This window comes from Mastacembelus armatus, chromosome 15, assembly GCF_900324485.2.
Source record: "Mastacembelus armatus chromosome 15, fMasArm1.2, whole genome shotgun sequence".
NCBI lineage: Eukaryota > Metazoa > Chordata > Actinopteri > Synbranchiformes > Mastacembelidae > Mastacembelus > Mastacembelus armatus.
Genome location: NC_046647.1, coordinates 3,585,868 through 3,605,535, shown reverse-complemented (window position 1 = coordinate 3,605,535; position 19,668 = coordinate 3,585,868). Strand labels below are relative to the sequence as shown.

General features: G+C 40.9%; 1 protein-coding gene across 2 annotated transcripts in view; it reads right to left on the bottom strand.

Annotated features, from left to right (window-relative positions):
- Window positions 1-983: 983 nt before the first annotated feature.
- rin2a (Ras and Rab interactor 2a) overlaps window positions 984-19,668 on the bottom strand; it is a 66,992-nt gene continuing 48,307 nt past the window's right edge. The window contains exons 8-12 of one of the 2 annotated variants that reach the window (XR_004463219.1): window positions 14,645-16,213; window positions 4,400-4,840; window positions 4,120-4,283; window positions 2,869-3,769; window positions 984-2,818 (exon numbers count right to left, since the gene is read on the bottom strand). Coding sequence is in view for 1 of the 2 variants with exons in the window: in XM_026308592.2 (XP_026164377.1) it covers window positions 3,293-3,769; window positions 4,120-4,283; window positions 4,400-4,840; window positions 14,645-16,213 (2,651 nt within the window). In the remaining variant the exon portion in view is untranslated. Of the gene's footprint in view, window positions 3,770-4,119; window positions 4,284-4,399; window positions 4,841-14,644; window positions 16,214-19,668 lie in introns of both variants that reach the window. The other variant, XM_026308592.2, reaches the window with a different exon arrangement.

The window sequence follows — 19,668 nt, the reverse complement described above, 5'->3', positions numbered from 1 at the left end:
CAGGTAAATCACATGACTATTAATGATCAGACACACCTTCCTGCATATGCCCTTTCTAAACAAAAAGTGTCTTAGAAAAGTGTATTGTTTTCTGTGAATGAGTGAACAAGATGACTTTCACATAATTTTGAAGCAAACACTTTACACTACAAGATGTTTAATATTTTCTTCTGTTAATGTTTATCTTTTGCATATATCAGCAGTCTTCTGTTGTTCAAATACCTTGCAGTCTTAACTTTGCCTATTTCCATCTCAGTTGCCTTCGTAACCTTTATCGGACTGAAGTGACTACCATCTTTAATCTATGATTACTTTCCATTCATGGTTTTGTTCCATTTCTTTTCTTGGTTCCGCTACATTTGAGTTACTTGTGTCCCTTTCTGATATTTTTATTCTTTTGACAGTTTCATCTAAGTCTTCACTTGAACTACTCAATTTATCACCTGACTTCCTTCTTTTCTGGTAATGGACTTGTTGCCAAGCAATTCCATTATAATCACAATCTTCATCACTATTGTCTGCCATGCTTTCTACATTTATGCCACAGTTGTTGCAATCCTCTTTTATCTCAGTCAGATCCACCTCCGGACCACCCCGCTTTACTACGCTTTAAGCACTTTTTAAGGGGCTTTATGCCTGCACATGTACATTCACACGCACTCTTGTGCACACGCATTTTCATATGCGCAGCTACCGGAGTCAATATAATATGACACTATATGTATAGCATTCTGTCTATGCTATGTTACTGAATTTCTGTTGGCTGATGAGACATACATTTTATTGCAGGTAAATGTTTCATAAATCCAGAGTGCCTGCTGTGTTAGGTAGGTTTCCTTTAAAAGTCTGGTCACCAGCTGTTAGAGACCTGTGATGATAGCTGACACCAGAAACACTGTCAAGTGTATCTGAGACGTGTAACATGTCGCGAAGTAGTGGTACAATGGACTTGATGGTAGAAGACAAAAACAAACAACAAAAAGTGAGTTTTCAACTTTTATTAAGTGCAAAAGAATATTTACAATATTCAACGACAAATAATAAACAGGAAGATGTTTCCTGGATGCAAATGACATTTTGACACCATGTAGTATGTTACATTAATGGAAAGCAATCTGTGAAAAATCCCTGCACAGATACATATAAATACTCATTTTGCTTAATCAAAAAAGTTAGATAAGAATGAGTCAATTCAAACTTTGAACATTTGGCCCCTAGAGATAAACATGGTGAGCTACATACAGATGATGCGTGACAATAATTCTTCCAACAGCTCTTGGGTTTATTTCAGCTACATCACTTTTCAGTCCCCTGTTTACTGACAACATTAGAGACAGTTACATCTCATCACAATGCAAAACAGGAAGGAATGAAGTATTACAGTTCAATCGACATTTCATTGTAATTTTCCAACTACTGAAACTTTAAAATTCACGAGAAAATTTCAAGTAATATCTTCTGACAGTACCAAATAATACTGATACAGACTGTATTGCAGACTTATCTTGTATTCCTTCTCCTGTTCACTGTACCCACGCTTAACATTTATCTTTCTACAAGAGCCACAAAGAACCATACAGTACTGGGTGTGACCTCAGACCAGCTAAGAGGTCCACACAACCTGTTCTCACTATGATAACTTTTAACATCTGTCAGTAGTACAAATACCATATCAATAGTCTAACATGGCACTCAGCCACAGTTATCACTCAGTCACATGGTCTCAATATGAATGTAAAAGATATCATTTAAAAAGCAATATATATCAGGTAAAACACAGTATCTTTCATATCACCAGGATAATCAACAAGTACATACATAAATGTTATATTTTTTAATAGTACAACACCTGTTTCTAAAATTACTCTTAAACAAATTATTCTTAAGATTAAAAAACTACTATAATTGACAATGTTTGTATTTATGAGTATGTAGTATGTATTAATATGTAGTTCTTATTTCAAATTGCATTCATAATTATGGTGTCTGTCTGGAAGGGAATTCTTTTTTTTCCAGATATTTGTTTATGGAAAATGGTTCAAGCACATCTGATTTCCTCGTCTGTGTATATCCAGGTGTGGGGGGGAACTACTGCAGAAGTGACAGAGTTATATAAAGATTTTTGTGTGTCCAGAGGGAGCTGTGTGAAGTCTGATAAATTGTCTAGACTGATGTCAGTTGAGATGGTGGTGGGTTGGGGCTCAAGACTTTGAGAGAAGCTAAACAAATCTGTGCGTAGAACAACAAAGAAGTGAGCAAAAATGACTACAAACTCTGAATGCTGCAAGTTAGACTGCTTCCTAACATATATATTTTACCCCAACAGTCATTCAATATTTGTACTGAAAAGACAATGTGATATTTTACTTTTCACTGACAATACTGGTGTCTGTAAGAAAATATGCAATTGTGTACACATGGAAGGGCTGTGTCTCTCTAAACAGGTGGTTAGTGAGCTATGAGCCAGTTGTCACAGCAGATTTTTGATATGTCTTAATGGTAGTCCACCCTTTTCTTTTGTTTATATAAGCTGGATAGCTTCCAACACTGGGCATAAATCTTTTCTTTCTAATGTTATTTCTGGAAAATATTAACTTGCTATGTGCACCAGCTCCCACTGGGTGTCGTCATCCATCAAAATCTCAAGGAGTAAAGTTTCAAAACACAAACAACATAAAAATAATACAGTTTACCAGCAACTGTACCAAGTTAATCATAAGTATACATGTAACCTAAATAAACTATCTGCTGCATATTTAAAGTGACTGATCAAAGATTAGTATCACATGTATCTGAGATCTGATTTCTCTCAGTGTACCTTAAAGGAAGCAACAATAACAACTGACCCTGGATATGTAACTAAATTACCAGCATTAAGGCAGAATTGTGAACAGATCTGAATGTGCACATGCTCTTTAATAAAACTTTATATTGTCTCCAACTTTGTTACCTTGGGTTGCATTTTGAGAGTTGCCTTTAGTGACAACTGCTCTGATGTTAAAGCTAAAGCCAAGGAAATACAATCAAAACTCAATATCTCTCATTTTTTTCCCCTCCTTTCAGCTTTTCCTCTTTTGCTCGTGTCTGTCAGAAGGAACTTTCCAGCAAAAGGATGTTGACTGCAACAGATGTGTCATCCAAAAGGAGAAGTCAGGCTTTGTAAAGAATGGCACTGCACTGCATTTTGTCTACTTGAGCCCCTTGAGGAAGTGTATTTATTAGAGATAATTAGCAATACTGGTAACAGAGGTACGATACGAGGACAGAGGCCCAGTTCAGCACCCTGCTACATTCATATAGGTATGGAGTTGCCATTGAGGTGGCTGGGTGGCAGGCTGAGGGTCAGAGCTGGGCTGAGGCCTAAGCTGAGAGTGGGTTGGGGGGAGGTACCTAATAGATCCATGTTGATGTCATTCAGATTGGCTTGAGGGTCAGAGGTCCCAGTGAGGTCGTTGAGGTCGGGTGTAGTATCGAAGGGTGCTGATGATATGGCATTGCTATTGGCTACACGGCGGAAGACAAAGTGGAAAGGAGTGGCCTCTAGGCGGCTGTGGAGCTCAGCCTTGATCTTCTGAGGATGGTTGTCCGGTGCCAGCTGCTGGCTGCTGCCCTCTGTCAGTAGGAACAGGCCATAGTTCTCAGGGTCTGACACTTTAAACTTATGGGCACACAGCTGGCACACTTCTTCCACGGTGGCATAAGGTCGGACCTGTAGAGTCTTGGCCGTACAGCCACTGTCCAGCTCCTGCAATGCCACCCGCAGGTAGTTCTGAGGGGAGGTCAGAAGAAACACAATCACATGTACATTCTAGTTCTGTCCAGCATTAGCAGAGATTAAACCTGAAGCAACCCAGTGAATGACAAAACTTGACATGCTGTCTATGTACCACTTTCATGGTATACTTCCTTGGAACTAAATTATTTAATTTTTAATAAGGGTGACAGTTTCAGACCAGATTTATAAATTTGAAACTTTTGAATTTTAAGAGGCTTTTAAAGTGTGACCTTAATTTGGCAGTATAAGATCCTCAGAATGATTCAAAGTTTTCTGGAATAGAAGGAAATAATAAGACTTTTTATAGGAAAAATCCCTAGGATAATTACTGTGTGTGTTTTCACCTGGAAGTCATCAATGGACGGTGTTGAGCGCTGGGTGGTGCGGCGACGGTGCCACTGGCGGAGTGTGTCTCTGGTTTCAGAACTCAGTACCCTGGCTGCCTGCTCCTCCTGGAAGTTTCTGATAAGGGACATTGCACCGTAGGCGCTGGTCAGGTAGTAGCCACCTGGATTTGACACAGAGGCAGTGTTCATAAGACGTACACAGAGGGTAGTGTACAAAGCAATGATTCTTAAGTTGTAATGTTCCAAAGAAATTTTCCTTGTGGAGGAAAACAGATACCTTCTCCATGAAGCAGCGAGGGGTCCAGGAGCTCCATCATATACAGTATTTCATTGTCTAACTGGGGCATATCACACTGGGCCAACACATATGTCAGCATGGGCAGGAAGTCATCAGCACCATACAGACGACCTGAATTGTCCTCCATGATGGTATAGATGAGTTTGCAGACTCTTAGCAGCATAGTGACCTTCTTCTCTGGGGAGTAGAGTTTACACATTGTGTTGAACTTATGCTTGATCTTCTCTATGGCCACAGGGTCTGGGGGCATTGCATCAGCCACACCCATTTCCTGTGGTTTCCGGACTTTGGCCAGTGAGAGGTTCTCCTTCAGGTCCTGCCACTCCCCGCTGCGCTCCTGGAACTCCTGAAGGGCCATGCTCACTACAGATTTTAGAGGCTTCAGGACACACTTGTGCATTGCCTTTTCCAGAACCCGGTCTAAGGACAGGAAGAAACAGTTGAGCTTTTTAATTTGGATTATGTTACAATTCTAAATATTTAACATGCAAGCCAGAAGACTTTCTAAAAAAGTGGCAACAACAGATGCGAATTACAAAGCTGAACCTAACTCAATTTAAGAACAACAGAATCGAAATGAGGCAGATTAACCCTCAGCAGATCAACTGTCATGTTGAGTTCATGGGTTTTGTTCACAGTTATTGATCATCTGATTCAATCATTATTCACACATCAGTATATTATTTCTGATGTACTTTAACAAGATTCTGAAACCATCATGATAAGGCTAGAAATATGTTATATACAATGTCTGTAACACTAAAACCAACAATACAAATGATATGTCAATCCCTCTCTTAATACAATCTTACCAAACCGGCTTGTGATCCTGATGAGGGCATGTGTGTTCATGTTAATGAAGGAACAAGTGCAACAATGTAGGTCAATTATGTTTTTTAAATAGTTTTTGAACATGTTTACGATGCTTGTAATCCATGGCATTAATGAACTTTACAAAATTAATAGTTACACTGTTTATTATGTGTACTAAATAAGCAACTTCAAACAGTCCAATAGAAAATACAGTAATATTATATACTATATATTTTACTATATAATATTATATAGTAATCAGAACTGTGCACTTTTATTCTATGTTGGGTGCATTTAATTTCAGAGCAGACGCCAATGTTAGCATCTCCTTCTTTATCAGTGTTGTGTACACTGTGAGCTAAAATGGAATTTCCTAGAAACTTTCAAGGGCAGATCATGGTGACTTGTGTTGTCATGTGTGAAATCCAAGCTAGTGTTGTTCACCATCTGAATTAGATCGATGCTGAGGAAAGCTGAGTGTGTTGTTGTTTCTGTGTATCCATACTTTGACAGTGTCAACATCACCTTTTACTAGGTCAGCTTGTGCAGTGTGAGTAACATAAGCCATGATATCACAATACAGACAGGATGGAAGCAGAAAGGGAAGCCAAGCCACAGCACTGCTGAATAAGGACCATGTGTGAGTGCTGTCTGTGTGCTTGGTGCTGACTATTCTGCAGACCAGAGTGAAGTCAGCAATTTTTTTGGCCACAAAATCTGTAGAGAGATTATACTTTGGACCATCAGCCAGCATTTGCCAGTGACAAAAAACACTGTTTGTCATTCTTATTATTCTGAATTGTTTAACTCCACTGTTCCACCGACCTGGATTCTCAATCCCCAACTTAAGTCTGCTGGATATAGATCAGACAGCTCAGGGTAAAGTGATATTCAGGGGAACGACACTTGTGCCAGGCTCTCACAAACAGCATATTCTCACTTCCTCAATCCACAGCTACACAATAATTCAGAGTTGCCAGTAAGTAGGGCACCTACCATCATGAACCAGTATCAACATGATTTTACTGGCACTGACTATGAGTAAAGAGTGAGAGTGGATTTGTTGGTTTACCACCAACAAAATGACATACAATATAACTTTTGTCTTATTTAACTGTGTCTTTTTGAAATCAACTATCTTCTATCAGCTATCAACTATCAACTTATCTTTTTGTGTTTCTGAAACTACCTGTGGCTTGGGCAAGATGAAAGTTATGTAAATGTTTTTCGTTTCCTCCTCCATCAAGAAACAATAAAGCAATGTGGAAATTCAACTCAAGGGTATTATATGTACGAAAAGGAAGAAAACAAGTGTTTTATGGTAAGCTTCAGCATGGGTGTCACACACAAAAAAATATCACCTGAAACCATGTCCTTCTTCTTGAATGGCTAGAATGATGACGCTAATAATGTGAAGAATTAGGTGCACAATATGCATCTTTTCTAAGTAATACTTTTAGAGCTCAGTAATGACTGCACTGCAGGTCTGTTAAAGTGATTAAGAACAGAAAATGCAGTGCCAACATTCCACACTCTGCTCTAGACAACATTAAGAGCACTGTGCATGCAATTCTAACAGGCAGTTGAGTTTAGATTTACACACAAACAGAAGAAAGTAGCGTTTCTTACAGTGTTAAGGGGGGGAGCAACTCAGTCAACCTCAGTTAACAGTTAATGCATGATCAGGAGCACTGAAGTAATACTGAGTTGGTTTTTGGCGATGCTCCTCACTGTGCGGGATGAGTAGAATACAATACAATTCAATTCCTTATAGAGTCCCCTCCAACCACAACACTCCCCTCACCTTGCCTGAACATCCTGACCCAAACACTCAGGCCAACAGCCTTTTCCAGATTTAAAACCCCGGCAGTGTTACCTTTAAAAAAGAAATACAGAAACCTAAAAAATCGTGTTAGAGACAGAGTGTTAGAGACAGAGTGAGACTGAAAGTGAAGGGGTCTTGCATCAGATTTTCTCAACCTGATTGGAGAGTGGCTATTAAAGAATTGGAGTTGGAGTAAGACAGAGATTTCATGACTTGGCAGGCAGCCACCCAGATGCATCTGGGCTGGCTGGCCTTTAAGATAAGCAGAAAACACTCTCTGAAGCTGCCACAACAAAATATTGTGCAACTATTCCAGGAAGTAAAACGACAACAGCTCCCAGTGTGTCGCTACTTGAAAAACAGGCCATTCAGAAAACAGGCACAAGAAGGGATACCACGACAAGTGACAGGCAAACATGAAAAAATATAACTGCATTTTGAAATATAGTCCTCTAAAAAAAATTTCTTCAGATACTATTAAACCTTAAATATTTAATCTTTGATAATCTTTCTATTTTTAGTATATATTTATGTTTTGGACATTTTTTTCCTTTGATGAGGTGGCTGGCAGGTGTTCATTCTAAAGGATGTGATATCTGCTAATAGAAAGAAGAGCTTTTCACCCAATTTATGACTTCATAATTATAGCACTGAATCAGGCCAGTAGGAACAGGTTGGTTTGAAAGCCCTCTTCCTTCTTAGAGAAAACCCTCTTTGTGCTCTCTGTTTATATGTTACTCTGTCCAAAGTCTAATGCAGCCATTGAGTCTTGGCCTCAATGATTCAGATCACTTTTCCGGCAGGTGTGTTTATGTGTGTGTGTTCTTGTGCGTACATATAGTTGTCTAATTTTCCCCTTTAATGTTGCTATCATGATATTGTAAGATGCAATAAAGGATTGATTTAATAAAGAGCTATAGAAAGGAAGACAAATATTAGTATTGGATTATAGATCATTTGCACTCTAGTAAAGATAAGACTACATGGACTCCATCCATCCTTACTTTGTTTTTCAGTAGTTAGACTGAAACAGCATGCACACAATGAACTATATACACATAAGTGTAATGACTATCTTCCCACCAATTGTGTAACTGAAATCACCTGTGGCTTGGACAAGATGAAAGTGAGGGAAAAAAAATTGATCCCCAGGTAATGATTTAGGAGCACTGTCTTAAAGGGAGTGCTCCTAATCTCAGCTTGTTACCTGTATAAAAGACACCTGTTCACAGAAGCAATCAATCAATCAGATTCCAAACTCTCAACCATGGCCAAGAGCTGTACAAGGATGTCAGGTACAAGATTGTAGGCTGGAATGAGCTACAAGACCATCGCCAAGCAGCTTGGTGAGAAGGTGACAACAGAAGAAACACAAAGTAACTGTCAATCTCCCACTATCTGGGGCTCCATGCAAGATCTCACCTTGTAGAGTTTCAATGATCATGAGAGCAGTGAGGAATCAGCCCAGAACTACACAGGAGGATCGTGTCAATGATTTCAAGGCAGGTGGGACCATAGTCAACAAGAAAACAATTGGTAACACACTACACCTTGAAGGACTAAAATCCTGCAGCGCCTGCAAGGTTCCAATACTCAAAAAAGCACATGTATGGGCCCATCTGAAGTTTGCCAGTGAACTTCTGAATGAAACAGAGGAGAACTGAGTGAAAGTGTTGTGGTCAGATGAAACCAAAATCGAGCTGTTTTGCATCAACTCAACTCGCCCTGTTTGGAGGAGGAAGAATGCTGCCTATGACCGCAAGAACACCATCCCCACCATCAAACATGGAGGTGGAAACATTATGCTTTGGGGGTGTTTTTCTGCTAAGGGGACAGGACAACTGCACCGCATCAAAGGGATGATGGACAGGGCCATGTACTGTCAAATCTTGGGTGAGAACCTCCTTCCCTCAGCCAGGGCATTAAAAATGGGTTGTGAATGGGTATTCCAGTATGACAATGACCCAAAACACATGGCCAAGGCAACAAAGGAGTGGCTCAAGAACAAGCACATTAAGGTCCTGGAGTGGCCTAGCCAGTCTCCAGACCTTAATCCCATAGAAAATCTGTGGAGGGAGCTACCCATCAACCTTGACCTCTGTAATTGTTTCCGGGTAAGTGAATCACTTCCTACTGCAAGCGTGTCATGCTGTGTGTGCTGTATAGTTCGTCTACAGATTAGCAAGAGACTAGCTATAATCTAACACACCTAAAAACTAAACTCTCTAAACAATTCATTAACTGCTACACATTCTGGTACTAGTCAAGTACCTTTCTATTTTGGCTGGTTGACTGATTGCTATTCCCAGACTTAGCGTTCGTCAGCCTACCAGTTAGCTTAGCTAGCTAGTACCATGGCATCTCCCTCTCCCTCTCTTTCCTGCTTGGTGTGCCACATGTTTAGTTATTCCTCTGTCTCCTTTAGTGATAATGATACTTGTAATAAGTGTAAGATTCTGGTAGCTTTGGAGGCGAGGCTCACTGATTTGGAAGCGCGGCTCCAGACCTTTGAACAAAGCCAGCTAGCCTAGCCCCGTTAGCAGGTGTGGAGCCACCGAGCTCAGGCTCAGGGTCTGTTTGCAGTCCGACAGAGCACCCTGGAGAATTAGCCTGGGTGACGGTCCAATGGAAACATACTCCTAAGCAGAAGCCCACGGCTCAACACCTGCCTGTTCACATTTCTAATAGAACACACCTGCTGAAAAATCGACTCTGATAATTGGCGATTCCATAGTCAGAAACGTGAAGCTAGAGAGACCAGTGACCATAGTCAAATGTTTCCTGGGGCCAGAGCAGGCAACACTGAGTCAAATCCGAAGCTGCTGGCTAAGGCTAATCGTAAATATGGAAAAATTGTTATTCACATCGGCAGCAATGACACCTGATTACGCCAATCAGAGGTCACTAAAATTAATGTTGAGTCGGTGTGTTACTTCGCCAAATTAATGTCAGACTCCGTAATTTTCTCTGGACCTCTCCCCAATCTGACCAGCGATGACATGTCATCGTTCCGTCGCTGGCTGTCTAGGTGGTGTCCAGCAAGCGATGTGGGCTTCATAGACAATTGGGCCACTTTCTGGGAAAAGCCCGGTCTGGTAGCAAGGGACTGCATCCTTCCCACTTTGAATGGTGTGGGTCTCATCTCTAGAAATTTGGTCGAGTTTATTAGCCAACCTATAGTTTGACAATCCAGAGTGGGGACTGGGACGCAGAGACTCAGTCTAAAACACCTCTGCAGTTTCCTTAGTGCCGTCACCCCCCCCTCAAACCAGAGATTGTGTCTGCCCCTCAAACGTATAAATCAAATAAATCAGATGTTAACAGAAGAGGAGTTATTCATAAAAACCTAATAAAAATTAAGACCACTCCTCTGATTGAACAGAAAAACAGAACAGTCAGATGAAGATTATTAAATATTAGGTCTCTTTCAACTAAATCTCTGTTAGTAAATGATTTGATAACTGATCACCAAAATGAAACCTGGCTACAGCTGGATGAATATGTCAGTCTGAATGAATCAACCCCCCTCAGTCATAAAAATTGTCATGTTCCTTGAAGCACAGGTCGAGGTGGAGGAGTAGCTGCAATCTTCCACTCAAACTTATTATTAAACTTTCATCCTCAGAACAGTTATGACTCATTTGAGAGCCTCAGTCTTAGTCTCTCACATCCAAACTGGAAAACACAAAAACCAGTTCTACTTGTCATTGTGTACCGTCCACCTGTCCCTTACTCAGAGTGTTTAACTGAATTTCCAGACGTCCTGTCTGATTTAGTGCTTCAGATAAAGTCATTATAGTGGGAGATTTTAACATTCATGTAGATGTTGAAAATAGTCTCAGCACTGCATTTAATTCAATATTAGATTCAATTGGTTTCACTCAAAATGTTAATAAACCCACCCACTGTTTCAACCACACCCTTGATCTTGTTCTTACCTATGGCATCGAAATTGAACATTTAATAGTTTTATTTATAAAATTTAAGAAAATGATTCCATCTTTATTTACATCTATGCTTGCTTCATCTAAATCATCAGTGTGTCTCTTAGACCCCATCCCGACTAGACCGCTTAAAGACATTAATTAACTCATCTTTATTAGACTTAGTAAATTTATCTTTAGTATCAGGCTACGTACCACAGGCCTTTGAGACTGCAGTAATCAAACCCTTACACAAAAAGCCTAGTCTTGATCCAGGAGTCTTGGCTAATTATAGACCAATATCCAACCTACCATTTATTTCTAAAATCCTTGAAAAAGCTGTTGCTAAGCAGCTATCAGGCCAGGAATGAACTATTTGAAGATCTTCGATCAGGATTTAGAGCACATCATAGTATAGAAACCGCACTGTTAAAAGTCTCCAATGATCATCTCTTATCCTCAGATAATGGACTTGTTTTTATACTTGTTTTTATACAGACCTTAGTGCTGCATTTGACACTATTGACCACAACATCTTATTACAGAGATTGGAGCATGTGACTGCTATCAGAGGAATAGCATTAAACTGGTTCCAATCCTATTTGTCAGATAGATTCCAGTTTGTTCTTGTACATGATGAACCAAACGCACAAAAGTTAGTTATGGAGTTCCACAAGGCTCTGTGCTAGAAGCGATTCTGTTCGCTATGCAGATGACACTCAGCTGTATCTATCTATTAACCCTCTGGGGTCTGAGGGGGTTTTTGGGGCCTGGACAAATTTTGACATGTCCTGACATTTGTGCTTTTTTCAGTGTTTTTTAAAGATATTAATGTCTAAAGTCTAATAACACTGTAATCAGCACAAAATTGGCTACAATAATATGTGAGCTTCAAGTTTATACATTATTGTGTTTTTGAGAAAAAAGTGTTTATGCATGGCTAGTGAAAAACTACAATTTTTTACTCACTGAAATAAGACCATAAAACACAAACAGGACATTGGTTCACAAGACTTTGGAGACCAGCATGTTGTAGGCTAAAGTGTTTACTTCAGAGTGCTGTGAATGTCATCTTGTTCACACATTCACAGTAAACAATACACTGATTTAAATTTTCTAAGACACTTTTTGTCCAGAAAGGCCATATGCAAGAGGGTGTGTCTGAGGATGAATAGTCATGTGATTTACCTGAGAACACAAAACACGCACTGAACGTCCAGACAAAGCCGCGCATAATGAGCCTTTCAGTCAATGTAGATGGGACGGATTAGTGCTGTACAATACAACACAATGAGGAGCCAAACGATCCTCATTTGAGTTAAAATCAGTGTTTTTACTCTGAGGACAAACTAAACTGTTTGTCTGTGTGGAATGTAAGGAGAGCCGCTTCACGTGCGTAACGCGCCATCATCCAAACGCGCCGAAAAAGTGATTAAATTCTATGATGAAGTTTGATATTTTGTGTCATTTCTCGAGGGCGTGCACATATTTACCTGGTTCACCTGAGATTATTTACATGTGAACAGTGGACAGTGCACAAGGCGGGACCGCATTACCTGTAATGAGGTGAGACAGGAAAAAACGGACTTCTCCTTACGTTCATACGGATTAAATAAAAAGTGATGATTTGTTTTTGACTTGAATTGCTTCACTCAAAAGAAAACATTTCAAGCTTTCCAGCCATATAATTCCTATTTTTATGAGGCAAGTATTCGCTGAGATTCTGGTTGTTTTATTTACGCGTCTGTGAAGAGAAATGGCAGAGACAGAAAAGTCCGAGAGCGCACCCTGTCGGCTTTCTTTATTTAAAAAAAGCACAACGTTTTGTTGTTATTATGATGGTATACCACTAAAACTAGACCCTTTACAGATTTGAATGATATACTTCTTTTATCTGTACGATCAGAATTGACGGAGTAATTTAAGTTTGTTTCGGCCTTATCAGAAAAAGATGCGTCAAAACGCGCTGGCGCGTGCGTCGACCCCAGAGGGTTAAACCTGTTAACACAAACCAGTTAACCAGCCTTCAAGTGTGTCTAACTGACATAAAGGCCTGGATGACCAGTAACTTTCTACTTTCTACTTAAACTCATTTTATTGTATTTGGGCCTAAAAACCTCAGAAATAACTTTTCTAAAATTATAGTTACTTTAGATGGCATAGCCCTGGCCTCCAGCACTACTGTGAAAAACCTTGGAGTTATTTTTGACCAGGACATGTCCTTTAAATCACACATAAAACAAATCTCTAGAACTGCCTTCTTTCACCTGCCCAACATTGCCAAAATTAGGAACATCCTGTCTCAAAATGATGCAGAAAAACTAGACCATGCATTTGTTACCTCAAGGCTAGATTACTGTAACTCATTACTATCTGGATGTCCCAGTATCTCCATAAAAAGCCTCCAATTAATCCAGAATGCTGCAGCCAGAGTCCTGACAGGAGCTAGCAACAGAGATCATATTTCTCCTATATTAGCATCTCTTCATTGGCTCCCTGTAAAATATAGAATAGAATTTAACATCCTTCTTCTCACATATAAATCCCTTCATGATCAAGCACCTTCATAACTTAAAGACCTCATAGTACCATATTATCCGAACAGACCACTTCAGTTTCAGAGTGCAGGTCTACTTGTGGTCCCCAGAGTTTCCAAAAGTAGAATGGGAGGCAGAGCCTTTAGCTATCAAGCTGTGTTCCAGTGTAAGCAGCTCCCAGTCTGGGAGGAGGCAGACACTCTCTGTACGTTTAAGGATAGACTTAAAACCTTCCTTTTTGACTAAGCGTATAGTTAGGGCTGGCTTCAGGTAACCCTGAACCATCCCTTAGTTATGCTGCTATAGGCCTAGACTGCCCGAGGACCATCGGTGCACTGAGCTCCTCTACCCTAACCCTCCCTTCCCCTCCCCTCTCCTCCTCTCCTCCCCCCTCACATGTATATTCCACCATTGAATGTCACTAACCTTGTGCTCTCTCCCTCTCTCTCTGTTCTCTCTCTGTACCTTCTGCAGGTGTCCCTGGTCCTGGAGCTGTATATCGCTGATGTGCAGTTACTGGCCCCACCAACCTGCAGTGTCTATTTGTTGTTTATTGTTGCTGTTCTTTTCTCTCTGCTCTCTCCACTCACCCCAACCGGTCGAGGCAGATGGCCGCCCAAACTGAGCGCGGTTCTGTTGGAGGTTTTTTCTTCCATTAAAGGGAGTTTTTCCTCTCCACTGTCATCAAGTGCTTTCTCATAAGGGATTTGTTGGGTTTTTTGTTTTTGTAAAGTGCCTTGAGATAATCTGTATTGTGATTTGGTGCTATACAAATAAAATTGAATTGAAAGTAATTGAATAGAACTGAATTGAATTGAATTGAGCTGAAGGTTCGAGTTGCCAAACGTCAGCCTCGAAACCTTAATGACTTGTGGAGGATCTGCAAAGAGGAGTGGGACAAAATCCTCCTGAGATATGTGCAAACCTGTTGGCCAACTACAAGAAACGTCTGACCTCTGAAATGTTGCATATCAGAATAATATACGGGGTTGATGAATACTTTCAGATCACAACATTCATTAGTATAATTAAGGCCTAAAGCTGGTGCACAAGCCATTCTTTCTTAAACTACTGAAAAAACAACAGTATTAACCTAAGATCCAGAGTAAATAAGAGGGGAACTCACCAATCTGGTCCTCAGGGATGAGGCTCTCAATTGGTGGCTCCATCTCAGAGCTCTGTCTCAGGTAGCTTTTCATCTGCGTGATAAACTGACGGAGAGTCTGCAGCAGCTCCAGTCCAGAGGCATAGCTCTGCCAAGCCTGGGTGCCCGCACCCTCACCCATGTAGCTTAGGTAGTCCTTAACCAGGCAGCCGAAGTATGAAGCTTTGTCCCTGGACAGCTCAACCACCCTGCGTATCGTCCTCTTCTCAGGCGTCAGCAAAGAATTGAAAACACCACTCATTTTATGCAGGGGTCTGCGCAGGGCCCTCTGAATAACCAGGGCACTGGCACTGGGGCAACGCCTTGTGCGTTGTCCTGGTGGTATCATGGTCACATCCTGGTCTTGGTCACTGTCAAGGCTGACACCATAGTCAGGCTCCTCTTCATTCTCATCATCGTCATCATCATCATCTTGATCCATACAGTAAGGCAAGTGGGATGGTGGTAGAGAGAGGGGTAGGTGGGTGTTAAAATCAGCCACAGTGGGAGGGCTGGGGTCATGCAGAGGAGGAAGGAAGAAAGCTGAGGTCTGAGAGAAATCCAAAGAGTCTGAGGAATCTGTGGAAAGACTCATGTCACTCAGCCGTTGGCCACCTCCGCTGCATTCCTCGCCTGCTTCTTCTACTCCTTGCATCTCTGCATCCTTGCTGACTGTCAACAGTGAATGTTCTGGAGGACTGCTGGAGTCTGGTGCGGTAGTTTTGGTAGCATTACGCTGATACTCCTTGGCCCTAATGAGGGCCTTCTCAATAGTATGGTCCTCCAGTGCCAGGTGGCACTGTGCATCCTCCTGGCTGGACGATGGGGAGGTCTTGAGCCCATGGGGAGAGGACGAGCGAGATGATAGAGAGAGGGGCAGGGAGGGCCGGGGAATGGAAATGGGGGAGCTAATACCAAGTCTCTTGGGAGGAGAGGCTGAAGAGCTGATGCTTAGTGAGGAGCCCAGACGAGCAAAGAGGCTGCTGCTCCTCTCTTTCTCATCCACCTTGTCCTTGATCCAGGAGATCTTCTCTGGCATGTTGTGCTTCTGGAAAGGATGAGCTAAGTGTCGTAGCCCAGGGCGTGGTGGTGGTGGTCGAGGGGGTGGGGACCGAGACACACTTTGCGCAGCACTAAGCTTTTCGCTACTATTGGCTTGTATCTCAGTGTTTCTCCCAAAGTTCTGCAAGTCACTTTGGCTGCTACCACTGTGATCTGAGTCAGAGACCTGAGGACTGTTGCTAGAAGAGTGCTGAGTGTTCTTGCTGAGTTCTAGGTTGTTAGTTATAGGTTCCCTCTTGGCTGTGCCAGAGTGGTCGAAAGTGGTGCTCTGGTTGCTGTCTGGTTGGTGAACCTTTATGAAAAGGGGGTTGATGAAGCACAGCGCTCCATTGGATTGGCAACACTCAAGCTCAGATGGGGCGCGGGTTTGAAGCTGAGGGTGCCCTAAGACTGGTCTCTGGGCAGGAGGAGGGGGTCTGTTCGGAACTGCTGTCCCTGATGACAAATCAGAGCCCTTCCTCCTGTGGCATAACTGAGCATCCCAGAAGCCTGTGTGGGACAACGAGAGAAGATTGTACCTATATTATATGGATATGACATAATACAACTCAAAAGTATCAAATTAAATATTTCTGGTTCCTGATTCATCCCCTTGTGTTAGCAATGCTATGATTCTCACAAGCCAACATCTGGGGCACACCTGGACCACATCTGTAGTTGTGTAGGTCATAATCTACACAAGTAGACCACTGAACATCACAAAAGCATTAAGTAACAATTAGAACATGGCAGTTTATCTACACCTTGTTTTGGCACGTGCCAAACATAAATTTAAAATTGTTACGAACAGAAAGCATTGGCAGTTTCAGTGGTTAGCTAAACAATGCTATTGGGGATATCATAGCTCATAGCATCATTACTATGGTAAATCACCTGTTTGGGACCATAAAGTATCCTAGTACTTTACAGTGAGATCAAACCAAGAGGACCAATGAGGCAGAAATATAGTAGTGTCAACATTGTTGACAAAGATTTTACTGAAAACAGCTCCACTAAACATGTTACCTCATTTGTAGTGTCAAATACTGAATGTTGTCTAAAACATACTGATGTGAAAGTACTTTTTTCCACACAATTTTAAAGTGGTATCAGCACATACATAGATCTAGCTAGCTGTGTATTACAAAATAGTTATTGTTACAAAATAAATATGAAGTGTGTTTTCTAATTAATTGTAAGAATTGTAAAGAAAATGTATCTTTTGTTTTCCCCTCTGTGCCAACATACAGAACTATGTTTTGTGTCCAATTACGGCTCAACTTAATTTTAAACAGTTGTCCATTAGTTGTCTCTTGCTGTTGTTTTGGAAGCTAGACCTAAAGCAATCTGTAACCAATCTTTAATACAGAAAGCAAAAAATGGAAAATGCTTAACACTGACAATTTGCACTGCACTTAAACTTGTCCATTCATTGTCGATGATACAAGCATAACACAACATAATACAACTTCTAAATGCTTTTTGGCTCAAAATCATTAAACACTGACATAGGTAGGTAGGTGGCAACAAAACATTAAGAAAAGAAAAAAAATCAGGCAAACAAGTGGAAAAAAAACAAGTTATACTGGTGCCAGACACATAGCAGTTCTATCATACTACCAAAGAGCAGTAAAGAGAGGGCAACAATACTTACTGTGATCCCAAAGCCCACTGACACACACAAGCTGTTTATCTCGCTCTCAGTCACAGCACTGTCTCTGCACAAGCTGAAACTAGACTGGCTTCTCACTGTGTTGTGACTCACTCATGTTAATATGTGTGGGCGGGCTGTATTCCCGCCTCCCCCCCCCCCGCCCTTTAGTTGAAGTTCTTTTTCTCAATTTTTCTCACTGTGACAAAAGGCTTTCCTATTTCCCTCCTACTACACTAGAGTTTGCTCTCGGCTATTCATTTCTTCTCCTTTCATAAATGTTACAGGTTCTGACTGTGGTATTATCATTGCTGAAACAATCTCTTTAGATAGACAGTTCTGTTAATTATATTTACTTTAACACTTTTATTACTGCAGAATTAATCATACCTCAATAACACATGCAAGCATGTTCACTCAGGTATAGGCAAGGAACAGTGTACAGTCTTCAATTACACACACACAAATACATTTGTACACCTAGGACTGAAAGCCCAGTGGAATGTGGTTAGTGTGTTTGGGAAGTCAAGGGCAACTTGACTTGACTTGATATGAAAGCTGCTAAGCTGCCATGTGCTAATAATAATAACAATTACCAACAGGATTTATGTAGTATTTGACACCATTGTGTGAAACACATTTGATAGGTCGATGTGGGCAATAGAATGTCATGCTGCATGCCCTCTACTAAGCTACACTTTCACACCTGTGCTGTGGTTCATTTGGACCAGATCAAGGGAGAACACTGACTTTTTATAAACAAATCAATCAACATGACGACAGTTTTGACAAGTGTGATCCTGCATCGTTAGCACATTATTGGGACCCATGTAGGATAGTTATATTCAGATGTCCAAGACTCTAAAGTTTATTATGTGTTTGTTTATGTCCTCTGATGTCAAAAAATTAACTGATTATAAGAACTATTGGTATTTACAAATCGACCACATTAAGAATAACAGATGAGAAATAATTAAAAAAGATGCATATACATGCACACATTGTCACACACATGTCAAAGGGCACAAGGTAGGACAAAACATTTTACAGTAGCAGCTTACAACTGACTGATCATGGAAAATCCTCACATCCAGTTTACATTGGTGTAAACTGTGTTTACAAAAAACTTTGCATAAATATGTACAAATATTATTTATACTGATCACTTACAAGAACAATTCAGGACAAGCAAATTCATTCATGTATCAAACAGCCCACGTGTGTGGCTACGTACAGACACAGGCAAAACAGTAATATACTGTATGTTTAAAATTGCTCTGATGCCCAATGCCTGCAGCACAGCAATCTAAAGTAGCTCTTGTCAATGCACAACACATGATTTTACTGTATATTGTACCTGCAGAGAAAAAAAAAGATAAGTCAGTGGTTCAAAGCTTTAGCTTAATGACTTATACTGGACAGACTTGCTTCCAAAAAGTCAGTTAAGCGTCACAAAGGATAACAAAGTGTCTACTACACCAAAATGGCACTACGAGTATTAAGCTACAGGTAATATGATCCCATGAAGACATCAGAGTCAACAGTGCTCTTTTTCCAGCTTTCCCAGCCATATTTGACTCAACAGTGGGTAGGCAATACATACACATACACAATGTTGTTATTCATATGTACCTCAGAGCTGTATTTTAGATCAACTACTCACTGTCACTATGTTATTTTCACAGAATCAAAACCTGCCACTGTCTCAACTTAATAAACAGGAGCCCTTTTATGAATGTAAGAGACACACTGAAGAATACAAGACAGAGACAATGTATGTCTGTACGTAATTCAAGACCACATTAAAGGGAAGATGTCATCAAATCATTGTGTGTCACACTGAATTATAGAGACCAGGCCAGGCCAAGGGACACTGGAAGCCTGGCAGTGTAAACTCAGAGCACATGTGATAGCTTACAACTGGATCACAGCAGCAGAGCCTAAATTGACAGAAAGATTTGTCTGAGTGGATTATGAAAAGGGAAGTGGCGAGTAAGATAAACACCCACGCAGTTTTAAATCACACAAATGTTACAGTACAAGTTAGGGGAAATAAATAAAGTCTGTTCTTTTAGGAAACTTCTTCCACACAACTCAGTGAAAATATTCTAAGTTATGTTGCCAGGGCCCTCTGCAGCTGGGATAGAGAGAAAAATCTCCAGAGGTGGCCAGCTCTCGCCTGGATCTGTGCACAGCTAAGCAGAACTGATCTGGGCCTGGAAGAAGCTGAAGCCTCAGGGTAAGTCATTACGCCCTGGCATGCCAGTTAATCCTTCGTGCAGGGGAATGCTGTTGACATCGGCTGTATGACTGT